This window comes from Xenopus laevis, chromosome 7L (assembly GCF_017654675.1).
Source record: "Xenopus laevis strain J_2021 chromosome 7L, Xenopus_laevis_v10.1, whole genome shotgun sequence".
Lineage (NCBI taxonomy): Eukaryota > Metazoa > Chordata > Amphibia > Anura > Pipidae > Xenopus > Xenopus laevis.
Genome location: NC_054383.1, coordinates 15,145,251 through 15,170,860, shown reverse-complemented (window position 1 = coordinate 15,170,860; position 25,610 = coordinate 15,145,251). Strand labels below are relative to the sequence as shown.

The following is a 25,610-nucleotide window of genomic DNA, read 5'->3' as shown; positions in this document are numbered from 1 at the left end:
GGGCACATTTGCCTCCTGGTAGGTAGTAACCCATAGCAACCAATCAGTTGTTGGCTTTTTTTGAGGCAGCCGCAGGTAGAACAATGAATGCAACAATTTGATTGGTTGACATCTGGGTAACGACCCACGGGAAAAATGACCCTGTGTTGATAAATTACCCCAATATTGTAACTTCCCATGGGGCACCGCTGATGATTAGGGGGCCTTTATAACATTGGGCGCAACCATTATTTTTACCGGCCATGCCGGTAAAATACCGGCCAGGTGGCATACCTACAGACACACAGTGATAGGGTTGCCACCTGGCTGGTATTTTACCGGCCTGGCCAGTAAAAATGGTGCTTGATGCCAATTTTATTTATATGGAAAACCCATAAAGATATAGGAAGGTCAGTATTTTTTTCCAGAAGAGGTGGCAACCCTAATTAAGCAATGCGTGTCTGGTATCTGCTGGGGTTTCTGCAATAGGTTGGCTGGCTTTACTTTAATCAATAAGGAACAGAATATGTGTAGGCTTTGCTTCAGCCATATTTGGGTGAATGGTTTATTGCATGGACTGTACCACTTTCTCCACACAGACACAGGTGAACCCTTGGAATCCAGTAGCTTCAGGAATACCTCACACGCATACATTATCACTGTCTGTGTTGCTTTAATGTTGCACTATGTATTATGTGGTAATCCATGCCATTATTGTGGCCAGGCCGGTGGTAGCACTGTTTGTTACTACTGACTCAGCCTTGCTACACTACACAGGGCTCAGATATGGACAAAAACTACATTTCCCAGTCATCCCTTCGCGCAAAAGTACCGATTGCGTCATGGCAGGGCGGCGGCGCGCTGCACTGTGGGAAGGAGCGGGCTCACCATCATGGCGGCCTCCATTTCGGGTTATACGTTCTGTTCCTTATGTTACCACAGCGCCAACAGCGGCTCGGACCACGTAAGTTCTCGGCGGTGCGGGGAAGTGAGGGACGCTTGTATGTGAGGTGCCCCCCTCCCCCGAGGTTGGTAGAGTCCTGACTGGGTGTGGCTGGAGGAGAGGGGACAGTCTGTGCTTGTGACTGGAAGAAGTAGGCAGGGAGCTTTGCTCCTAGAATTGGGCATTGGTTATAGTTGGCCAGACGCAGGGACTGTTTTTGTGAGGGAAATGTAGTTACTTCCAGCATTCCATGGGTGTGTCAGTGTCATAGTACAAAGGGTAAATAGTGTTCAACAGCCTTGTCCAACCTGCAGCTAAAACTCCCAGCATCCCAGAGCCTGTCACGTGAATGCTGGGAGTGGTCACGCAACAGCTGGAGGGCAGCAGGTTATATGAGAGGTTTTTCCCTCCCCCCTGATGGGCCCTGACCCCTGGGGGAGGCTTTACCAGGGGCCCCACCTCTTCTTGCACAAACCTCACAGCACAGTCTGGCTCTATTTATTCACCTCACAAGCCCAGCAGCAGAGCATATTGTACAATACAGTGAGGAACAATGTGACCTAATGGCACTCGACACTGGCTGGCAGCTCACTGGGAGTCACATTAGAAGAGGAAGAAGGAACCGGCTGGGGAAGTTACTTATTGAAGTGAAACAGAACTGCCGCGCTTATTATTGTGCTCAGAATATGTTCCCATAGGTAATAGCTGGGTGTTTGGCAAATCTATCTGATTAACAGGGATATCATTGAATAATTTGCACCCGATTTACAGGGATCCCATTGAGACAGTTGCACCTGATTTACAGGGATAACATTGAGACAATTGCACCTGATTTACAGAGATACCATTGAGGTAATTGCACCTGATTTACAGAGATACCATTGAGGCAATTGCACCTGATTTACAGGGATACCATTGAGACAATTGCACCTGATTTACAGGGATACCATTGAGGCCATTGCACCTGATTTACAGGGATACCATTGAGGCAATTGCACCTGATTTACAGGGATACCATTGAGGCAATTGCACCTGATTTACAGAGATACCATTGAGGCAATTGCACCTGATTTACAGGGATACCATTGAGGTAATTGCACCTGATTTACAGAGATACCATTGAGGCAATTGTACCTGATTTACAGGGATACCATTGAGGCAGTTGCACCTGATTTACAGAGATACCATTGAGGTAATTGCACCTGATTTACAGGGATACCATTGAGGTAATTGCACCTGATTTACAGGGATCCCATTGAGACAGTTGCACCTGATTTACAGGGATACCATTGAGGTAATTGCACCTGATTTACAGAGATACCATTGAGGCAATTGTACCTGATTTACAGGGATACCATTGAGGCAGTTGCACCTGATTTACAGAGATACCATTGAGGTAATTGCACCTGATTTACAGGGATATCATTGAATAATTTGCACCCGATTTACAGGGATCCCATTGAGACAGTTGCACCTGATTTACAGGGATAACATTGAGACAATTGCACCTGATTTACAGAGATACCATTGAGGTAATTGCACCTGATTTACAGAGATACCATTGAGGCAATTGCACCTGATTTACAGAGATACCATTGAGACAATTGCACCTGATTTACAGGGATACCATTGAGGCCATTGCACCTGATTTACAGGGATACCATTGAGGCAATTGCACCTGATTTACAGGGATACCATTGAGGCAATTGCACCTGATTTACAGGGATACCATTGAGGCAATTGCACCTGATTTACAGAGATACCATTGAGGCAATTGTACCTGATTTACAGGGATACCATTGAGGCAGTTGCACCTGATTTACAGAGATACCATTGAGGTAATTGCACCTGATTTACAGGGATACCATTGAGGTAATTGCACCTGATTTACAGGGATACCATTGAGACAATTGCACCTGATTTACCGGGATACCATTGAGGCAGTTGCACCTGATATACAGAGATACGATTGAGGCAGTTGCACCTGATTTACAGGGATACCATTGAGGCAGTTGCACATGATTTACAGGGATACATTTGAGGCAGTTGCACTTGATTTAAAGAGATACCATTGAGGCAGTTGCACCTGATTTACAGGGATACCATTGAGGCAGTTGCACCTGATTTACAGAGTTACCATTGAGGCAGTTGCACCTGACACTGACCCCATCTAAACAGCAAATGCTCTGTAAGGCTACAAATGTATTGTTATTGCTACTTTTTATTACTCATATTTCTATTCAAACCTCTCCTATTCATATTCCAGTCTCTTATTCAAGGGTCAAAATGACCCTAGCAACCATGCACTGATTTGAATACGATACTGGAATGTGAATAGGTGTGGGCCAGAACAGAGAGAAGCCTAATATTGTGACATTCCTATTCTATGTGTACTGTATATTGTGATTGGTTCCATAAGCTCAGTAAGTGACAGCAGCACAGAGCATGTGCAGTGAATCAGCAGAAAAGAGGATGGGGAGCTACTGGGGCATCTTTGGAGACACAAATCTTTACTGCTAAAAGATTGTGGTTGTCTTGGGCTGGTACAGAAGCACAAAACATAATGTACAACATTTCTAGCTACTACTTTAGTTAGGCTTTAGTTCTACTTTAAAGGGGTTGTTCACCTTTGAGAACTTTTAGTATGATGTAGAGAGTGATATTCCAAGACAATATGCAGTTGGTTTTAATTTTTTAATTTTTTTGAGTTGTTTAGCTTTTTATTCAGCAACTCTTCAACTTGCATTTAAAGCAATCTGGTTGCTAAGGTGCAAATTCCCCTAGCAACCATGCATTGATTTAAATAAGAGACTGGCATATGAATAGGAGAGGGGGCAACAACATTTGTAGCCTTTCACAGCATTTTGCTTTTTAGAAGGGGTCAGCGACGCCCATTTGAAATCTGCAGAGTCAGAAGAAAAGGGCAAATAACTATAAAACTATACAAAATAAATAATGAAAAACAATTTAAAAGTTGCTTAGAATTGGCTGTAACATACTAAAAGTTACTTTAAAGGTGAATCACCCTTTTAAAGGGATTCTGTCATGATTTTTATGATGTCGTTTTTATTTCTAAATTACACTGTTTACACTATAATTCATGAAATGTCATTCTTAAACCAGTAAGTGGAATTCTTTTAGTTGTAATATTGGTGTGTAGGTCCATCTCAGGTAAATTTGCCTTGTCACGTGCTTTCAGAAAGAGCCAGCACTTTAGGATCGATCTGCTTTCTGGCAGGCTGTTGTTTCTCCTACTCAATCCAGTGGGACGTGGATTTTACTATTGTGTTGTTCTTAGATCTACAAGGGAGCTGTTATCTTGTGTTAAGCTGGCCATAGATGTAAAGATTTTTAAAAGATTTTCGTTATCGTGAGACCACGATTATCTCGAAACGATCATTTAAATGTACGATTTGTCAGTCAACTAAAAAAGATAATTTCAAGCGATATTGCCAGGAAAACTGGGGGGAGCTGCCTGCTTGGCCCTGCAAACATAGATAGATTGCACTGGGACTGATAGTTTTTTAACCTGGCCGATCAATTTTCTGACAGATGTCGGATGGAAAATCGTAAGATGCGCGATCGTTCGATTCCCACTAACCACACGATAATTTGACAGATTGGTCGGATTGCACTGAAATCGGTCATTCACCAACGAAAGATCTTTGCATCTATGGGGACCTTTAGGGAACTGGTGATATCACTCCAACCTGCAGTAAAGAGTGACTGAAGTTTATCAGAGCACAAGTCACATGAATGGGGGCTGCTGGGAAACTGACAATATGTCTAGCCCCATGTCAGATTTCAAAATTATATATAAAAAAATAAATAAATCAGTTTTTCTCTTTTGAAAACCGGATTTCAGTGCAAAATTCTGCAGGAGCAGCACTTTTAACTGATGCGTTTTGGAGAAAAAAGATTTTTTTTAAGGAAACAGAGGAATTTGTGTTTGTCCCGGGTCTTGGATTCCCTTCATGCTCCTTTTAGCATTGAGCAAAGCACCCTAGTCTTCATATACATAAAAGTTTCTCATGGTCACCATAATCTATAGCAAACCATACCGACCAGTAAACGAGAGCCTTTATCTCTTTCTACAACAGAAAGCAAAGATTTTAGGCTATGGACACACTTCTTTTTTTTCCCCGGTGATCTGCTACGCGGTTTTTAAAATAGCCGATCGTTCAATAAATACGCTAGCGGTGCCATGGATTAAACTTGAAACCACTAAGCGTATTTACTAGGGATGCACCGAATCCAGCACGCGGTTCTGGATTCGGCCAGGATTCCGGCTTTTTCAAAAGGATTTGGATTTGCCTGAATCCTTCTTGCCGGCTGAACCAAATCTGCATATACAAATTAGAGACGAGTTGGGAAATTGCGTGTCACAAAAAAAGTAAGTACAAAATGTTTTCCCTTCCCACGCCTACTTTGCATATGCAAATTCAGTTCGGTATTCGGCCGGATCTTTCCTAGAGGATTCGGGGGTTCGGCCGAATCCGAAGAAACATAGAAACGTATGTGTGTCCATAGCTTTAAGCTCTGTAGGACAGGGACTGGGTGTACTTGAAGAATGTTGTGCAGTCAGCAGCTCCAAGAATGATCATTACGAAGAAACTCCCCCATACAGCAATATACATTACAATGGAACCTCCCATAGGTCTAACTTGATGGGTATCACCTATTTTGACCACTAGATGACAATGCTGCTTATGAAGGCTGCCTCTATAGAGAGAAGCATCTACTAAAATAGGCAGAGAAGGGTTTAAAAAAAACTCAATTCAGAATTCATCACATTGTCAGTTGTCTGAGAATATCACTGTCTGTGTTGCATTGAAAGTCCATTGAAAGGTAAACTATCCCCTTTTTAAGTTGAATACACTTTAAACTGGAAAAAATATGATTTTGCTGAATGTTTAAAGGGGTTGTACATCTTTGAGTTAACTTTTAGTTTGATGTAGAGTGATATTCTGAGAAAATTTGCAACTGGTTTTCATTTTTTCTTATTTGTGGTTTTTGATTTTTTTTAGCGTTTTATTCAGCAGCTCTTCAGTTTGCATTTGCAGTTTCAATTACCCTAGCAACCATGCATTGATTAGAATAAGAGACTGGGATATGAATAGGAGAGGCCTGAATAGAAAGAGGAGTAATAAAAAGTAACAATAACAATACATTTGTAGCCTTACAGAGCATTTGTTTTTTAGATGTGGTCAGTGACCCCCATTTTAAAGCTGGCAAGGGTCAGAAGAAGGCAAATAATTCAAAAACTATAAAAAATGAAGACCAATTGAAAAACTGCTTGGAATTGGCCATTCTATAACATATTTAAAGTTAGATTAAAGGTGAACTACCCCTTTAATGCATTTTTGTACCATTTGTAGGAAGGATTTCTGCTGGGAGAAGTGAGGCAAGAGGAAACATTCTCCATCAGTGATTCACAGATTAGCAACACAGAACTTCTGCAAGTTATAGGTGAGTTCTAAACACAATTTCTACATGATTTCTAGCTCGAAATGATGGAAATTACAGTTCAATTACATTACCATTCTGCATGCCACTCATTACCCTATGTATCTTTAGACTGTGAACAAATTTTAGCTTTCTATTTTTTTCAGAGATCCATAGACAGGAGCCGTGCACAAACCTTTTCAGGTAGGTACTTACAACCTGAACTGCTCGTTTTGATCATATTTATATAGTAGAGTCTAACACTAAAATACATTCAGTTCAATATCTTCAATATCTAATTTAAAACATGCGTTTATTTAAAAGAGTGGAGCTGCTATGCTTCTTATACCTGCATAGGTGTTCTATGTAAAAGGAAATGGTAACAGCATCCCAAGCAGGCTTAATTCAATGGAAGGCTGTACTCTCAGTAGAGGGAGGCAATATTGCAGTTCCCACTTATGGGTTAAAATGCATCTAGTGATGGTGAGTTTTCTGTGACTTTATGCTTCTGTTTTTTAAAGGGGAACTATCGCGAAAATGAAAATTTAATATAAGCTTTATCATACTGAAATAAGAAACTTTCTAAATACAGTCAATTATGAATTCTGTACCGTTTCTGAAATAATTAAGTTTATGTTCAGTATTCCTTTCTCAGCATCTGTTTCTCTTCATTCTGTCTTCATTCAGTAGTTGGGTGTCAGATGAATGATACAATATATCTTATAGGGGGGCTCCTTTTACTTAGAAGATGTATTAAAGCTCATTATTAAAATCACCAGACATCACGTCTCTCTACATGCAGAATTTGTGCAAAAGGCAGTTATTTTATTAGATTTTGTTACTGGAATTAGTTATTTGAGTGAGCTGTAATACATCTGATAGGTAAGGAAGCCCCCTTATAAGATATATTGGATCTAACTGTCAATGAATATCTGACACCCAACTGCTGAATGAAGTGAGAATGAAGAGAAACAGAGGCTGAGAGGGAAGATAAACTTGATTAATTCAGAAATGATGCAGAATATTTAATTGATTGTATTTAGAACGTTTCTTATTTCAGTATGCTGAAGCTTATATTAAATTTTAATTGTAGTCTCTGACTGTTTTGTTTTCATTGGATCTCCCTAAGCCCCATGATCGTTGGATAATTCCATGATGACCAATGATCTATCATTTTGATTCAGTTCAGAGTGTTGGGGGCCAATTTATCTGCTTGTTTGACAATCTTCATAATCAAAAGGATTTTTCGAGTTGTAGGCCCACCTTTAACTCCAGGTGTCAGATTTACTAAGAGTTGAATGGTGAATTCGAATTTTCAAGTTGGTTTTTTGGTCAAAACTCAAAATGTTTGAGTTGGGAATAAACCAAACTTGAATTCAAATTTCGGGCTTTATCATACGTCTGCCATGGAAATAACTCAAATTTGATAGTACACCTAAAACCTGCCAAGTTCATGTAGAAGTCAATGGCAGAGGTCCGTTGACCCATTTGAAGATGTTAATAGCCTTCCTGACATTCAAGGTTTTTTTCGGGAGATAAAATCGATTCGAGTTCTGTCTAATTCGATTAGAGTTTTCGGGTCATTCCTATTCAATCGAATTATAGATGCTCGAGTTTTTATTGAGTAAGATATAATTTGAGTTTCGAGGTCAAGTTTATTCTAGGTAAAAAAATAACTTTATCACTTTACCTTTGATAAATAAGCCCCCAGATATTTTCTCATCATCCTTCTGTTACCAATGGTCTAGTGGTGTAGTGAACCCAGAGGATTATTGATTAAAGGGATACTGTCATGGGAAAATTTATTTTTTCTTTAAAACGCATCAGTTAATAGTGCTGCTCCAGCAGAATTCTGCACTGAAATCTGTTTCTCAAGTGCAGATTTTTATTAATATTAAATTTTGAAATCTGACATGGGGCTAGACATATTGTCAGTTTCCCAGCTGCCCCCAGTTATGTAACTTGTGCTCTGATAAACTACAGTCACTCTTTACTGCTGAACTGCAAGTTGGAGTGATATTACCCCCACCCTTACCCCCAGCATCCTAACAGAACAATGGGAAGGTAACCAGATAGCAGCTCCCTAACACAAGATAACAGCTGCCTTGTAACAACACTGAATAGTAAAATCCAGGTCCCACTGAGACACATTCGGTTACATTGAGTAGGAGAAACAACAGCCTACCAGAAAGCAGTTCCATCCTAAAGTGCTGGCTCTTTCTGAAAGCACATGACTAGGCAAAATGACCTGAGATGCACCTACACACCAATATTACAACTATAAAAAAAATACACTTGCTGGTTCAGGAATGAAATTTTAAATTGCGGAGGGAATTATTTGCAGGGTAAACAGTGTAATTTAGAAATAAAGTGATTCTGTCATGATTTTTATGATGATGTAGTTTTTAACACCACTGGGGCAAGATCAGCTGAAATACACTAGCAGCGAAAACTCCCAAGTTTTTCCTTCCCAGTTAAAATAAAATTGCCATAAAGCAATGACAAAAGTATTTGTAAACCCTCAGAAGCCACACCGTTATCATGCTTCTGATTACCCATGTCCCCCTTGCTACCACTGATAAGGCACATGCGCATTATAGTATGGGAACCGATATCCAGAAAGCTCCGAATTACAGAAAGGTTCTCTCATAGACTCCATTTTATCCAAATAATCCAAATTTTTAGAAATGATTTCCTTTTTCTCTATAATAATAAAACTGTACATTGTACTTAATCCAAACGAAGATATAATTAATCCTTATTGGAGGCAAAACCAACCTATTGGGTTTATTTAATGTTTACATGATTTTCTAGTAGACTTACGGTATGAAGATCCAAATTACGGAAAGATCCATTATCCAGAAAATCCCAGGCTCCGAGCATTCTGGATAACGGCTCCCATACCTGTACTTTATGTAGTTGTCTGCAGGTATACTCGAGTGGTATTCATAAAAGTACTCGAGGCCGAAACAATTTCAGTGAAATATATGCTGTAGCCAGGGGGTATAGGATTTACAGATTCTTACTGGGGGATGTCCAATATATAAACCCCACCCCAAGTGTTTTTCTCTTTTAGTGATCTGTACAATTTGATTGTGATGTGGAACCCACAATTTATTGCTCTTTTATTAGTTCCTTGCATGCAAGCACAAACGCTGACGTTAGAAGACGTGCCCTGTATTCAGTACTTGGTATCCTGCTGCAGAGTGAGCTCAGCTGTTCTAGATATTTATAATTGCTGCTGTCACTTTCTTTTAACAGTCTGTTCTTTCTGACAGTTTCTATGATTATGCGGGAACTGTCAACGAGGAAAGTCTCGATCGGATTCTTAAAGACAGACGAAAAGTACGACTTACGTTTTCCTGCTGCTGTTCTTTTCGCTTCAAATATAAAGCATCTTAATTTTATGTAAATGTATCTGTTGTTGTAGTAGCAGCCCTTGGGAACTGGCCAACAGGGAAACTTTTAGAAAAAAACTAAATTACTGAATATTTAAAGGTGATCGCCACCCAAAATCCTGTTTTATTTTTCCATTAAAGAAAATAATTAATTCCAAGCAGCTTTCCCATATTGGTTAGTTAAAGGGGTAAACTTTTAGTAAGATGCAGTGAGCAATATTCTGAGACAATTTGCTATTGGTTTTAATTGAGTTGTTTAGCTTTTTATTTGACAGCTCTCCAGATTGCAATTAAAGCAATCTGGTTGCTAGGGTCTCCACTGTCCTAGCAACCATGCATTGATTTAAATGAGACTGGAATATAAATAGGAGAGGGTCTGAATAGAGTAATAAAAAGTAGCAATAACGAGTAATAAAAAGTAGCAATAACTACATTTGTAGCCTTACAGAGCATATGTTTTATATGGGGTCAGTGACCCCCCATTTGAAAGCTGGAAAGAGTCTGAAAAAAAAGGCAAATCGTTCAAAAACTATAAAAAAATAAATAATGAAGACCAGTTGAAAAGTAATATGAATAAGGTATTGGCTATGAATATCTTGTAAATGATATCCCTTAATCCCTTAAACGGTGAGTTCTGATGTTGTTTCTATCACATGACTCACTGAAATTTGTGTATTATAATAAATAAAGTACCCCTGTTGTAAAATATGAGGATATTAGAAGTTACCTCGCAGTTCCATGACCTGTATAAAAACCTTCAGCCTCTAGTTTTTATATGGTCATGAAACTCCTCGGTAACTTATAATATCCTTATATATATTACAAGAGGGGGTACTTTATTCACTATATATATCTATATATATCTATATATATCTATATATATCTATATATATATATATATATCTATATATATATATATATATATATATATATATATATATATATATATATATATATATATATATATAATAACATACTTTAACCATATTTTTTGTAGGGCATCTATCGCAAAAATGAAAATTTAATATAAGCTTCATCTCACTCAAATAAGACACACTTTTTACAATCAATTAAAAGTTATGTACCGTTTAAGAAATAATCAAGTTACTTTTCATTATCTCACACTCGACACTCAACATGTTACTCTTCATACTGAGGTCTTGGTCAGATTTTGATTGACAGGTCTAATACATCTTTTAGGGGGGGGTCTCCCTTTCCCAATAGATGTTTAAGTGTTCACTGAAATAACCAACTCCAGCACAAACAAAAGCTAACAAAATAACTGTCTCTGGCAAGCGCCCTGCATGCTCAGAAACAGGATTTTAATCAGAGCTGGTTATTTTTAAAGAGTGAGCACCTACACAAAGGGTGCAATTCCCCAAAGGATGTATTAGACCTAATTGTCAATCAAAAACTGGCTCCACCTGCATGACGAGAGAATGACGAGAGAATGACGAGAGAATGACGAGAGAATGACGAGAGAATGACGAGAGAATGACGAGAGAATGACGAGAGAATGACGAGAGAATGAAGACCGAATGAAGACCGAATGAAGACCGAATGAAGACCGAATGAAGACCGAATGAAGAGGGACAGGTTGCTCAGATGGGGCGAGTGAAGAATAACTAAATTTTCTCTTGCCTAATTGGGGGACACAGGCACCATGGGGATGAAGATCCTGCAGCTTGGAGAAGGACACTAACTTGTTAACTTTTGACTCCTCCTCCTGCTCTGGGCTTCATCCCCTGCCTCCTCCTACTATACCCAGTTTCTTTTAGTGTCCTCAGAGGAGAAGACACAGGAAAACTTGTGGCTGGAGCAGTGATCAAGGACCACGGTTAAGATCATGCCACAGATGGGGACCATTGATTACACTCACGTGTCCCACCAGCTGTTTAGGTTCCATCCTAAAAACTCTACGTGCCCAACAGCCTTTCCGCTCTACGGAGGTCTGCAGGCTTGCTCCCTTCATTCCCTGTAGCTGTGTTTCCGCTCCACGGAGGTCTGAACCAGCTTTTATAATCCATTTTCTATCACTGTACATGGATTTATGCATATATCTACAGGGAATCCAAATACCCAGAGGCACCAAGCGGCTGGACGGATTGGGTGAGTAGTTTTGGTTCACCTCTTCCGACTTACCCCCTCCCAAGGTTTCTCTCTGCTGGGCGCCATGCGTTGGTGACACGCACGTCGTCACTGGCGCCAAAACTAGCAGAGCGCGCACTTCCGGTTCTTCGTACCTCAGCCGGCAATCTCCTGCGCTCCTCAGTTCTCCCTCTCTCCTACGGACTGGACCTACAGGTTGAGCCGCCGGATCACCCTATTCTGCCGCATTTACAGGCGAGTAACTCCATCTGTTTTATGCGCATTAGGCTGTAGAGTCTTTTCTATGCTGCACCCGTGTCTTGGGGAGTTGGGATAATCAACATCTCCCTTCTCTCTTGCAGGCTCTATTACTAAGCCCTGCGCCAGGATATCCCCTGCCCCTCCTTTTATACTTGTATACCTTAAGGAGTTTAGGCTGTATTGCCACTAATATGGCAGACAAAACAGAGGAGCCCAGGACCTCAAAGTCCTCAGCACCTTCTCGCAAGGCAACACAAGTATCTTACCTTGCATGTGCAGCGTGCAACACCAAATTTCAGAGTGTTTCGTCTGAATCTGTGTGCGCAGCGTGTAGAAACCCACCCACTCCACCTGTTGCCAACACAGCCAGCACATCTGACTCTGAATTGGTTCGTGCTCTCTCTCTCTCACTTGCTGGACTACAAAATTTATCCCGCATTCCTGAGACTTTAGACAAGGTTTTAGAGAGATTGTCTGACCCCGCAAGGTCACAAGACAGCAGACATACTGCCTCCAAACGATCCATTATTTCCCCTCCAGACTCCCCTGGGGGAACAGTTTAGCCCATCTGACGAAGAGGGACAAATCCCTTCAGGTGACGAGTCGGAGGATCAACCTGACCCAGATCAGGACACTCCCAGAACTCAAAGGGAGGTAGAGGGACTTATACAAGCTGTTCTTACAACGCTTAACATCGAAGACACAACTTCGACTGTGGAACCAGCTAAGAACATTTTTAAGAGACAAAAGAAAACCTCCTACATCTTCCCAGCATATGAGCAATTGGAGGAGATAGTCAAATCTCAATGGAAGACCCCTGATCACAGAGTGCAAATATCCAGGCGTTTTTCTCAAACCTATCCATTCCCACAAGATTGCATTGATCTCTGGTCATCACCTCCAGCTGTTGATCCACCAGTTTCCAGGCTATCCAAGGCCACCACTATCCCGGTGGCAGATGCTGCGTCCTTCACCTTTACAGCTTCCGGTATGGCTTTCAGACCGATCTTTGCTATAGCCTGGGTGGCCAAGGCAATGGAAGTTTGGGTACAACAGACAGCTCAACTTATTGGGTCCGAAGACCCTTCTACCGACGCTCTTTTATCGCAAATAGCAGATGCCACATCTTATATCTGTGACGCCTCTTTAGATGCTGCAAAACTGGTGGCTAAGGCTTCAGCACAATCGGTAGCCGCCCGAAGATTCCTGTGGTTGAAGTCATGGTCAGCTGATCTCACTTCCAAAAGATTTCTCGTTAGTCTCCCCTTCCTGGGAAAACAACTGTTCGGGGCAGAGTTAGACAAGATCATATCACAGGCCACCGGCGGTAAGAGTACCTTGCTTCCTCAGACCAGAGCCAAGAGAACCACTTTTAAGAGAAGACCGTTTTTTCGGCCCTTTCGCCAGGGTCAGCGGACGAAGCCCCCAGCAGACAAGTCCACCTCTAACTTTCGCCAACGCTACCACAACAAGCAAGGTGCCTCCTGGTCGTCCTCAAAGGGTCAGGCCAAGCCCTCCCAAGACAAGTCCGCCACGGCATGAAGGCGTACCCACCCTCGGAGGGATCCCCTTAGGCGGCCGGCTAATGTCCTTTCGAGAGGTGTGGAAAGCCCAAATAAGGGACCAGTGGGTCATTCAAGTGGTCTCTCAAGGACTGCTCATAGACTTTGTACGTCTTCCCCCCCGCAGATTTTTCGTATCCCGTCTACCCCATAACGTTCCAAAACGGCACAAGGTCCTCTCAGTAATCCAAGACCTCTGTTCAGCAGGGACTATCCAACCGGTGCCTCCAGGGGAAAGAGGTTGGGGATTCCAACCTATTCACGGTTCCCAAAAAAGACGGTTCCCTGAGGCCAGTCTTAGACTTAAAGGATCACAACCCATTCGTCAGGAAACTCCATTTCAAAATGGAATCCATACAGTCGGTCCTCGCATCCATGGAGGAAAACGAATTCATGTCAGTCATAGACGTTCAGGACGCCTACCTCCATATACCGATCCACCCAAATCACCACAGATTCCTCCGGTTTTATGTCGATGGCAACCATTGGCAGTTTGTGGCACTACCATTCGGACTTTCGTCTGCCCCCAGAACCTTCACCAAGGTGATGGCGGCAGCGCTGGAACAGCTCAGGCTCAGGGGCATCTCAGTCCTACCCTACCTGGACGACCTTCTCGTAAAGGGCCCGTCTGCGGCAATCGCCCAGTCCCACACCTCTCAGACGCTCCAGGTCCTGGAGAATCTGGGTTGGATCATCAACTACAAGAAGTCCCACCTCCTTCCGACACAGACCATAGAATACTTGGGGCTGATTCTGGACTCCAAGCGGGCGACAGTCTTCCTTCCACAAGAGAAAGCCAATACCTTACGGAACCGCATTCAGACTCTCAGAACAACCACCTCGGTTCCTCTTCGCACGGCTATGCGAACACTGGGTACAATGGTCGCCTCATTCCCGGCAATCCCATATGCTCAATTCCACACCAGACCTCTCCAACACCTGATTCTCAGGCATCAACGGCGGGACCGACGGAACTTAGACCGCCTGATTGTGATCCCAGAGAAAGTTCAGACTTCCCTGCTCTGGTGGACCCACCCTCTACGAGGCTCACAGGGAAGACCCTTCCCCAACCACGTATGGACGGTGGTCACGACGGATGCAAGCCTAACAGGGTGGGGCGGTGTACTAGGAAACAGAACAGCCCAGGGCTGCTGGAACCAGGAAGAGAGACGTCTGCAGATCAACCTGCTGGAGCTAAGAGCAATACTGTACTCACTACAACACTTCTCGCCATTCCTCCGGGGCTTGGCAGTGAGAATTCAGTCGGACAATGTGACCGCAGTGGCCTATGTGAACCACCAAGGGGGCACAAGAAGCCCTGCATCCCTACAGGAGGCCGCCAAGATCCTGTCTTGGGCAGAAAACAACATCCCAGAATTGTCAGCGGTGCACATCCCAGGGGTCGACAACTGGATGGCAGACTATCTGAGCAGGGAGACCTTAGACCACGGCGAATGGAGTCTGCACCAGGAGGTCTTTCAACTACTAGTAGAAAGGTGGGGTCTCCCAGATGTGGATCTCATGGCTTCCAGATGCAACCGGAAGGTGCAAAGATTCGTTGCCAGGAGCGCGGACCCGCTGGCTCACGCGACAGACGCCCTAGTAGTTCCGTGGGACTTCACCATGGCCTACGCCTTTCCCCCACTGGCTCTTCTTCCGAGACTCTTAAAGAAGATAAAGAGAGAGGGAACTCTGACCATTCTCGTGGCGCCATACTGGCCAAGAAGGTCTTGGTTCGCCGATGTGGTGGATCTGTCCATCGACGAACCGTTTCGTCTCCCGGACCGAGTAGATCTGCTGACTCAAGGGCCCATCAAACACCCGAATTCTCATCTCTGGGCTTTAACGGCGTGGCTCTTGAGACCTTAGTCCTTAAAAGATCAGGGGTCCCCACGGCAGCCATCCCTACCTTGCTTCGGGCGCGAAAGCCAGTTTCTGCAAAGGTATATCATAGAGTGTGGAAAACCTTCATCGGTTGGTGCGAACGACAAGACGTCAATCCACAGAAGGCAACTGAGAGTGACATACTCTCCTTCCTCCAAGATGGGCTCAGTAAGGGGTTAGCATTGAGCTCGCTGAAGGTGCAGGTTTCGGCCCTTTCCATTCTCTTCCAGAAGAAATTGGCGTTAAGGAGCCACGTAAAGACTTTTTTGCAAGGGGCAACTAGGATCGTACCTCCTTATCGATGCCCAGTTCCCCCTTGGGATCTCAATCTGGTTCTCTCCGTCCTTCAGGAGGATCCGTACGAACCCATAGAGGTCGTGCCGCTGGCCACACTTACTGAAAAGGTTGTCTTCCTACTAGCAATTAATCTGCGCAACGGGTTTCGGAACTGGCAGCCCTTTCTTGCAGATCTCCGTTCACCATCATCCACAAGGATAAAGTAGTACTCAGGCCCACACCTGACTTCCTTCCTAAGGTTGTCTCAGAATTTCACCTCAACCAAGACTTGGTAGTTCCTTCTCTCTGTCCGGTGCCCCGGAATCCCACGGAAGCTAAATTGAACAAGTTGGATGTGGTTCGAGCAATCAAAGCCTACTTGGAGGCTACGAAGGATATGAGAAGATCAGATTCGCTTTTTGTGCTCCCGAGTGGTCCTAAGAAGGGAACAAAAGCTTCCAAGGCTGCGGTAGCTAAGTGGATCAGATCCACCATCATCAGAGCTTATGCGGTGAGGGGCAAGGAGACTCCACTGCAGGTGAGAGCACACTCCACGAGGTCCTTAAGTACGTCCTGGGCAATTCGTCACCAAGCCTCAGTGGAGCAAGTCTGCAGAGCGGCTACTTGGGTATCTCCGCATACCTTCACGCGATTCTATAGGCTGCACACACAGGCCTCAGCCGAAGCCAGCTTCGGGAGGAAGGTGTTACAGACTGTAATTAACTGAACACCTTTTGGGGTTACAGTGTCCCGCCCTCAGGGGTTGCTTTGGGACATCCCCATGGTGCCTGTGTCCCCCAATTAGGCAAGAGAAAGAAAGATTTTTGTACTTACCGTTAAATCTTTTTCTCTTGTCCTATATTGGGGGACACAGGCCTTCCCGCCCTGTTGTACACTGCTGTGCAACGTTTTTTATTGTGTATAGTTGCTCCGTGTTGGGAGTCCTTGTTTTGAAGGTTATGAGGGGGTTGAGAGACTCCTTTTCTGTTTTGGGTTGCTTTATATCTCACTCCTCTTCGGTTTGAAACTGAGTATAGTAGGAGGAGGCAGGGGATGAAGCCCAGAGCAGGAGGAGGAGTCAAAAGTTAACAAGTTAGTGTCCTTCTCCAAGCTGCAGGATCTTCATCCCCATGGTGCCTGTGTCCCCCAATATAGGACAAGAGAAAAAGATTTAACGGTAAGTACAAAAATCTCTCTATTTCATAAACGGTACATAATTTGTAACTGATTATATTTAGAAAGTTTCTTATTTCGGTGAGATGCAGCTTATATTAAATTTTAGTTTTCGCGATAGATCCCCTTTAAGGGCTGTAGCACAAGGGAATTTGATTGTCTTTACTGACTGTCATTGATCAGTGTTCAAGGGATCACAATCTGACACTTACCTCTGACATCAACAGGGAGCACTAGCAATAACTTTCAGATGGCATAGATTCAGGACTGTTGCATGTGAAGTTAGGCAACCTGTTGCTGTTAGTGGGTAACGGCAATCCCTGGCATTCACTGCTGCTCATGTGCCATAGCCTTAAATGTACAGACCTAATTACTACAGGTATAGACTAAACAGGGAGGATAATGGCTACATGCAGTTCTACAGAACTTGAAGGAAAGCTACCGAAGCATTTCATTACCAACAGATTAGCCAAAATAGTGCAAGCTATAAAACTATTTATTCTGCTTTACCATACAGTAAACAGCTCTAGAAGCTGTCTCTGTTTGTTTAGAATAGCTGCTGCCATATTAGCTTGGTGTGACATCACTTCCTGCCCGAGTCTCTCCCTGCTCACTCATAGCTCTGGGCTCAGATTACAGCAGGGAGGTGAGGAGCAAACTGAGCATGCTCAAGCCCTAGCCCTGGAGGTTTATGCTGAAAACAGGAAGTCTGATACAGAAGCCCATGAGTACACAATAGAAGAAATACTGTGTTTCTATTGACAGAAGACTCAGAGCAGCATTACTTTGAGGGTTTACTGGTGTATTTATATAGAGCTTACTTAATTTTAGCCTTTCCTTTTCCTTTAACGGATTCATCTTTATATCATGATTAATCTTGCTGCAGCTGTTTGTGACGTTGCTAATAATGGAACCCATACACTCTGCTGCTGCATAATACAAGCTAAATTAAAAGGGAAAGTTGAGACAGAATTTGAAGGCCTTTTTTTAACCAATGAGATCTATTTGTTATAAGTTCCTGACGGATTCTCAGTAGTTTGATTTTTTTTTTCCTCTGCTGAACACCATCACCATGTCCTTGTTCCCCAATGTGAGATGTATGTGGAGAGAGAGGATTAGGGCAACTATTCTCTGCACTGGAATAAATAATTACTTATAGGGCCATGACAGTTAGAAGAATTTGTTGCCCGAGAGAAAACTCATCAGTAGGCCACAAGGAGCCCAAACATGCCTGCAGCAATTCTAGTGGATGCAGGTGGGTGTTTTCGGGCATTTTATCACCCACGGGAGTGTAGAGTTGATGGTTTTGCTTGCAGCAAAGGGAGGACATTATGCCACATTCAGCCAACTATCTGGCTTTGCATTATTAATATTGATGTCTATTTCTTCCCATTAAAGCTTCTGACCTCTCTCTTTCCATTGTGTTTTCAACAGAACGTAATTGGTTGGTACAGATTTAGAAGAAACACACAGCAGCAAATGTCGTATAGAGAGCAGATCTTGCACAAACAGTTGACTCACCTTCTTGGAGCACCTGACCTCGTTTTCCTGTTGATCACTTTCATTTCTACTGCCAACACCTCTACTCACGCCTTGGAATATGTGCTCTTTAGGCCTAACCGCAGGTAATTGCTCAACCTTGATTAAGCCAATATTATTGCTACAATATCAACCTCTTTTATGGTTGGATGACCATTTCAGTGCTATAATTTGTTCCTTTTGCCTTGCACTAGATCCAAAATCCAACACTTAAAGGGGATCTATGGCAAAAATGAAAATTTAATATTGGCTTCATCTCACTGAAATAACACTTTCTAAATATATTCAATTAAAAATTCTGTACCGTTTAAAGGAAAACTATACCCCAAATTGAATACTTAAGCAACAGATAGTTTATATCAAATTAAGTGGCATATTGAAGAATCTTACCAAACTGGAATATATATTAAGTTAATATTGCCCCTTTTACATCTCTTGCCTTAAACCCCCATTTCGTGATGGTCTGTGTGCTGCCTCAGAGATCACCTGACCAGAAATACTGCAGCTCTAACTGTAACAGGAAGAAGTGTTGAAGCAAAAGACAGAACTCTGTCTGTTAATTGGCTCATGCGACCCAACATGTATGGTTTGTTTGTGTGCACCGTGAATCGTACGATCTCAGGGGGCGGGCCTTATTTTTTAAAATGGCAATTTTCTATTTATGATTACCCAATGGCACATACTACTAGAAAAGTATATTATTATGAAAATGGTTTATTTACATGAAGCAGGGTTTTACATATGAACTGTTTTATGCGATATCTTTCTATAGAGACCTACATTTTATAGAGACCTACATTGTTTGGGGGGTATAGTTTTCCTTTAAGAAATCAAGATTGACAGGTAGGTCACTGAAATAGCCAACTCCAGCACAAACCAAAGCTAACAAAATAACTGACTGCATGCACAGAGACAAGATTTCCATCAGTGGCGGGTATTTTGAAAGAGTGAGCACCTAGGAAAAGGGTGCACCTTCCCCTAATTGTCAGTAAAAAACTGTATTCGGCCATATCTTTCTTGAAGGATTCGGGGGTTCGGCCGATTTCAAAATAGTGGATTTGGTGCATCCCTAAAAAAAGTCAATCTGTGCTAATTTTTTTGTACTTATTGCCTTGACCATTTATGTGAAACCTTATGTTACTTTTAGACTGTATTTACATTAAATTATAGTTTACGACAACTTGACCATATTGAAATTTATTGCATATGTGCAACTTGTATCTTGCGGGGTATTTATCGATGTGTAAATGAAGTTGATCTTAACTATGATTTTTATTCCACTTGTTTTTTTCAAGGCATAACCAGAGGGTTTCCCTCACAATTCCAAACTTGGGCACAACCAGTCAACAGGAATATAAAGTGTCTTCCGTGCCAAACACTTCCCAGAATTATGCCAAAGTGATCAAAGAACATGGGTAGGAAAACATACTGCATATTGTAAGGCACAGAGAATTTTGTCCATCACCCATGCATCCATTCTTTTTCACTTATGCTGTGGTGAGCAAATCGGGGTCCAGACTTTAGCCACCTTTCATACATCATACCCAAAGCTAATACTAATAGGATTATAAGTAACAATTATCTCTAGATTTATTGGGCTGAAACTTCTGGTGGAGGTTTCACGGATAACTTTCAGGAATTGCAGTTTTGGGAAGGCACGTTTATCAAAGGTCGAATTTCGAATTCATGTGAGTTTTTAAAAACTTGCATAAATTTCAAATTCAACCAATTGAAATTTATTTAAAAAAAAATAAAATACATTTTTTTAAAACTTGGTTTAATGGAATCGACCCAAAAATTTGAATCTAATTCTAAAAACTCGAATGTCCGGCTGCCAACAACTTAAAATCCTTGGACCACTCCCATTGAATTTGAGTTCTTAAAGGGCCTGATATGATAAATCTCAAAAATCGAATTTGAATTTTTTTTTTTTTTTTTTTTTTTACAAAACTCAAATAACTCCCGAACCGAATTTGACAGTTTTGACCATAAAAAAATGAAAAAATTCTAATTTTCAATTCGACCCTTGATAAATCTGCCCCTTAATGTAGCTATTTCATTCGGCCGAACTCCTGAATCCTTCGGGAAAGATTCGGCGAATAACAATCTGAATCCGAATTTGCATATGCAAATTAGGGGTGGGAAGGGGAAAACATTTTTCACTTCCTTGTTTTGTGACAAAAAGGCACCCAATTTCCCTTCCCGCCCCTAATTTGCAAATTCGGTTCGGCTGGGCAGAAGGAATCGGCCAAATCCTGCTGAAAAAGGCAGAATCCTGGATTCGCTGCATCCCTAGTTTTTTTTGGTTCTCTTAAAAAAATAATTCTGTTTTAGATGCGTTTCTTTTAGGGTGCTGCCCACAAGTCTGTGCAGTCCTCTGCATATTGTCCACCTCTTGGCAGCAAGACACTTAAAGGTAATGTGGGGGTGACTGCTGTGAGTTACACATTTAAATTGGAGGTTTTGGTCTGTTCTTGATGTTAAATGACTGGTAACATAAAAAAATTTCATCAATATATTATGGGGGGAAAAAAACACCAACGCATATTAAACTTTAAAATCACAAAGTCTTTATTAAGAAATAATTTTACCGAAACTCCGCTTGCGCTCCTCTTCAGAGAAGGCGATCAGGTGATCCATCATGCGACACTCAATTTCTCCTCCCTGCCTTCCTTATAGGAGATAGCCAGGGAGGCATAATCGAGTGCTGCACGATGGATCGTCACCCTGTCGCCTTTTCTGAAGAGAAGCGCAAGCAGAGTTTTTTTTTTTTTAATGTGTTACTGGTCCTTCAACATGTTACGATCTCCATGCATCTCTCATTCTGTTCCAATTGCTGATGAAAGCTCTTTGGACATACAATCCCATACATGGAGGTATTCTATTTTCATTGCAGGGATAGAAGCTCTCCAATCTGCAACCTTTTATGTAAACTACTTGTGTTCTTTGTGTTCGGTACATTGTCATATCCTTGTCCTAAAACCAAGCATGACCTTGCTATGAAATAAAGCACGTAGATTCTGTACAGTTATTATTAAATGTGATACATAAACTCTAACATTTTCTCTAATTGGCACAGAAAGATATTCTGTTTCCCTGCCTTTGAACTCTGCAGCACTTTACCTGATTATACCGTCACGACTTTTACATAAGCCTGTCTGAGAACCTGATACTGGCTCTATCTTCACTCAGACTAGGGATTTTTTTTCTCTTTCCATCAGATTTAAGCTTGCTCATTATTAGGTTTACTGTTATACAGACTGTCACAGATACCTGCAAATCTAAGATCTGGTGTTACTAGTGTAAGCATTTTGTCCTGCACTGGGCTGCTGTTAGTGCTCTATGCAGTGCTTTTATCACTATACAAAAAATAAAGTCAATACATGTTCTTTTATGATGCTGAACCTAATAAACCCAGGGCATAGACAGAAATTAAAATGATGGTTTGCAGTGTAGCACACTCATGCTCAAAGGGGATCCCCACTGAAAACTATTTGTGATGCATTGTTTCAAGATTCAGATCCAGAAGTGCAGAAAATATAACCATTTTTTAATTCCGTTCTGAACTATTCTATTTTTACAGTACCAATTTTTTTGACAAAGATGGAGTGATGAAGGACATCAGGCTAATATATCAGGTGTATAATGCTCTGCAAGAGAAGGTTCAGGTAAGCTGGATGAAGGAAGATTGTACAGGACCCTACTCATATAGTCCGAAATGTATAATTCATACAAATGTTACCCTATGCTTTCTTTTAGGCTGTCTGTGAAGAAGTAGAGAAGAGCGAGAGGGTGGTGGAATCCTGTCAGGCAGAAGTGGACAAACTTCGCACGCAGATTTGTCAGAGAAAGGCAGAGAAGGAACGTGAGCAGAGTGAGTTTTATTGCGTTAGTATTGAGACTAGGAAAACTATAACAAACAAGGGAAAGTTGTGCTCACCACTTATTTTTAAAACCATTAGGCGGGGGTGCAATGAGGCTGTGACCACAAAATACATATAGACAAATACAGGAGTCCTCTGCACTCAACCCATTATCGATAATTTTAAGTCAGAGACATTTTGTGCATACTGCTACTAAAAATGTCTTACCCTTTAAGCAAAACAGGGATTGTTTATCCATATATTGCAATATATTTAAGCTGGCCAACTACGTCAAAGTCATCCCATATCTGGCCAGTCCTACACTCAACTTTCATCTGATTAATTAAGAATTCTATTGTTTCATTATACATTTTACAAAGGGACTAAGCTTTACCTGCAACTAACTTTCTGCTTTCAAAGTGAAACTCCCAAACTTGGCTGCCCTTTTATTAGTCACCTGTGGGATCACCTGACTAGCCACTAGCTGGGAAGGGTGGGGGCTACAACATGGAGCTGGCCACTACTCCAGGTGATACCACTGGTGGCCAATAAAATGGCAGCCAAGTTTGGGAGTTTTACTTTGAAAGCAGCAAGTTAGTTGCAGGTAAAACTTAGTCCCTGTGTAAAATGTATAATGAAGCAATAGAATTCTTAAAGGAGAAGGAAACCCTTTCAGCGCAAAACCCATCCCGCCCCCTGGGCAAATGCCCCTAAGTTGCTTCTTGCCCCTCGGCACATGTCCTCTCACGTGGAGTTCGCAGGCGCCATCTTCTCCCGCGCGGTCTTCTTCCTAGATTGCCCGACCATGTGCCGGTTCAGCTTTACTGCGCATGCACCGAAAGTCACGAAGTTGCCAAAAAAATTAATCGGAAAACTTCATGCACAATTCGAGCACAGTAGAGCTAAACCGGCAAATGCTCCTATGGCGCATGCGCCGCCAAACACCAATCCAGGAAGAAGACCGCATGAGAGAAGATGCTCTGTAAGGCTACAAATTAATGTTATAACTATTTATTATTACTTATATTAATATTCAGGCCCTCTCCTATTCATATTTCAGTGTCTCATTCAAATCAATGAATGGTTGTTAGGGTAATTTGTACCCTCTGATGAATAAAAAGCTAAATAACGCAAAAAATACTAAAAATAAAAAATTAAAACCAATTGCAAATTGATCACTCTTTACTTCATACTAAAAGTTAATTTAAAGGTGAACAACCCCATTTAACCCCTTGACAGAGACAAAGTGCATTTGGCTATAAAACGTACCGTAGTCCACTTCTGGGTCGTGGCAAACGACTTCTGAGAGTTTTTTTACAATGCCTTTTATAATAGTAATTACCCCAGGTCCCCCAGCAAAAAAAAAAAAAAAAAGAATTCTTTAAACCCCTCCACTCACTGATCTAACAACTAAGCTAAAACGGTTAATTGTAAAACATCATATCTATTGTTCAGGGTATAAAATAAAAATTGGGTAAATAGATAGGCTGTACAAAATAAAAAAATGTTTCTAATATAGTTAGGCAAAAATTTAATGTATAAAGGCTGGAGTGACTGGATGTCTAATATAACAGAACACTACTTCCTGCTTTGCAGCTCTCTTGGTTTCCACTGATTGGTTACCAGGCAGTAACCAATCAGTGACTTGAAGGAGGGCCACATAGGTCAAAACTGCTGCTTTTGAATCTGAGCTGAATGCTAAGGATCAATTGCAAACTCACTGAACATTTATGTCCCATATGGCCCCCCTTCAAATCGCTGACTAACTCAGAGTTAGAGAGCTGAAAAGCAGGAAGTAGTGTTCTGGCTATTATGTTACACATCCAGTCACTCCAGACTTTATACTTTACATTTTTGGCTAACTGTATTAAAAATAGGGATGCACCAAATCCACTATTTGGGATTCGCCGAATCCCAGAATCCTTCATGAAAGATTTGGCCAAATTCCGATCTGAAGCCTAATTTGCATATGAAAATTAGAGGTGGGAAAGGAAAAAGTGAAATAAGAATGTTTTACTTCTTTGTTTTGAAACGAAAAGTCATGTGATTTCCCTTCCCACACCTAATTTGCATATGCAAATTCAGATTCGGTTCAGCCACACACTAGGATTCAGCCGAATCCTGCTGGAAAAGGCAGTATCCTGAACCAAATCCTGTATTTGGTGCATCCCTAATTAGAAACATTTTTTATTTTGCACAGCCTATCTGTTTACCCAGTTTTTATTTGTACACTGAACCGTTCCTTTAAGTTTTAAATCTGGGAGTGTCATCTACTGTTCCTTTCATCCACAGACCTCCGTCATTCATTGCAACTTCAGACAGAAGACGCCACAGACTGCATGATGATGGTTTCCAGCGCAGACTGTATTAATGTTGCTTCTAGGCCGCTGGACCTTCACCCACCCGCATACACAGAGGAGAATGCAAGTACAACAGATGCTGTAGATAGCCCACCTGACATGCCAAGACCACAAGCAGTAGGCTCCTCTTGCCAACTACTCATAGAAATAAAAGATGGAGAACCGGGTGCCTGTAAGACATCTGCGACCGAAGAAACAGAGGAATCACAAAGTGACTATAAGAAGTCAAGGCACCATTCAGAGTCTCCTGATAGTGACATGGCTGATGATCAGCTCAGCGCACAACCTGATGGCGACCCGGCTCAGCAATGACTGTCTCACTTACGCCAGATACCGGGCTAGGAGATTCTGTAACATGGAATGTAAGCAATGTGAAGCTGCCAGCCTTTGGGAGTAAAAGAAAAAACAAAAAAAACCTCGCTGCTTACTTGTAGCACTTCTACTTCCTCCAGCAGCTTCCACGTTCACTGACTTTTGAATCAGCAGTGCTTCTGTGGAGCTGATCAAACACATGGAGCTGCTTATTGTATGTCTTGAGCCAGTACTGATGCCCTCTTGGAGGAGTTATTTAGACTGAAGGTATTCATAGGCAAATAAGGGAGGTGAGATATCATTGTACTTTAGCCCACAGTTGTGACCCACTTTCCCCTTCTCCATACAAGGATCTGCACAGCCTTCCTCTGTCATTAATGGGGGAGGGGTCATTATCTTTAATCTCTCTAACTTAAAGGAAAACTGTCATGGCAAATTAGTTTTTTTTCTCAAAACGCATCAGTTAATAGTGCTGCTCCAGCAGAATTCTGCATTGAAATCCGTTTCTCAAGAGTAAACAGATTTTT

At 41.9% G+C, this 25,610-nt stretch overlaps 1 protein-coding gene across 1 annotated transcript; it reads left to right on the top strand.

Moving 5' to 3' along the window:
• Positions 1-815: 815 nt before the first annotated feature.
• On the top strand, positions 816-25,610 carry abraxas2.L (abraxas 2, BRISC complex subunit L homeolog). The gene is made up of 9 exons (XM_018225151.2): positions 816-943; positions 6,301-6,391; positions 6,535-6,571; positions 9,646-9,712; positions 18,444-18,634; positions 19,844-19,963; positions 22,132-22,216; positions 22,308-22,422; positions 24,704-25,610. The coding sequence occupies exons 1-9, from the start codon at positions 872-874 to the stop codon at positions 25,081-25,083; spliced, it is 1,158 nt and encodes a 385-aa protein (XP_018080640.1). The 5' UTR covers positions 816-871; the 3' UTR covers positions 25,084-25,610.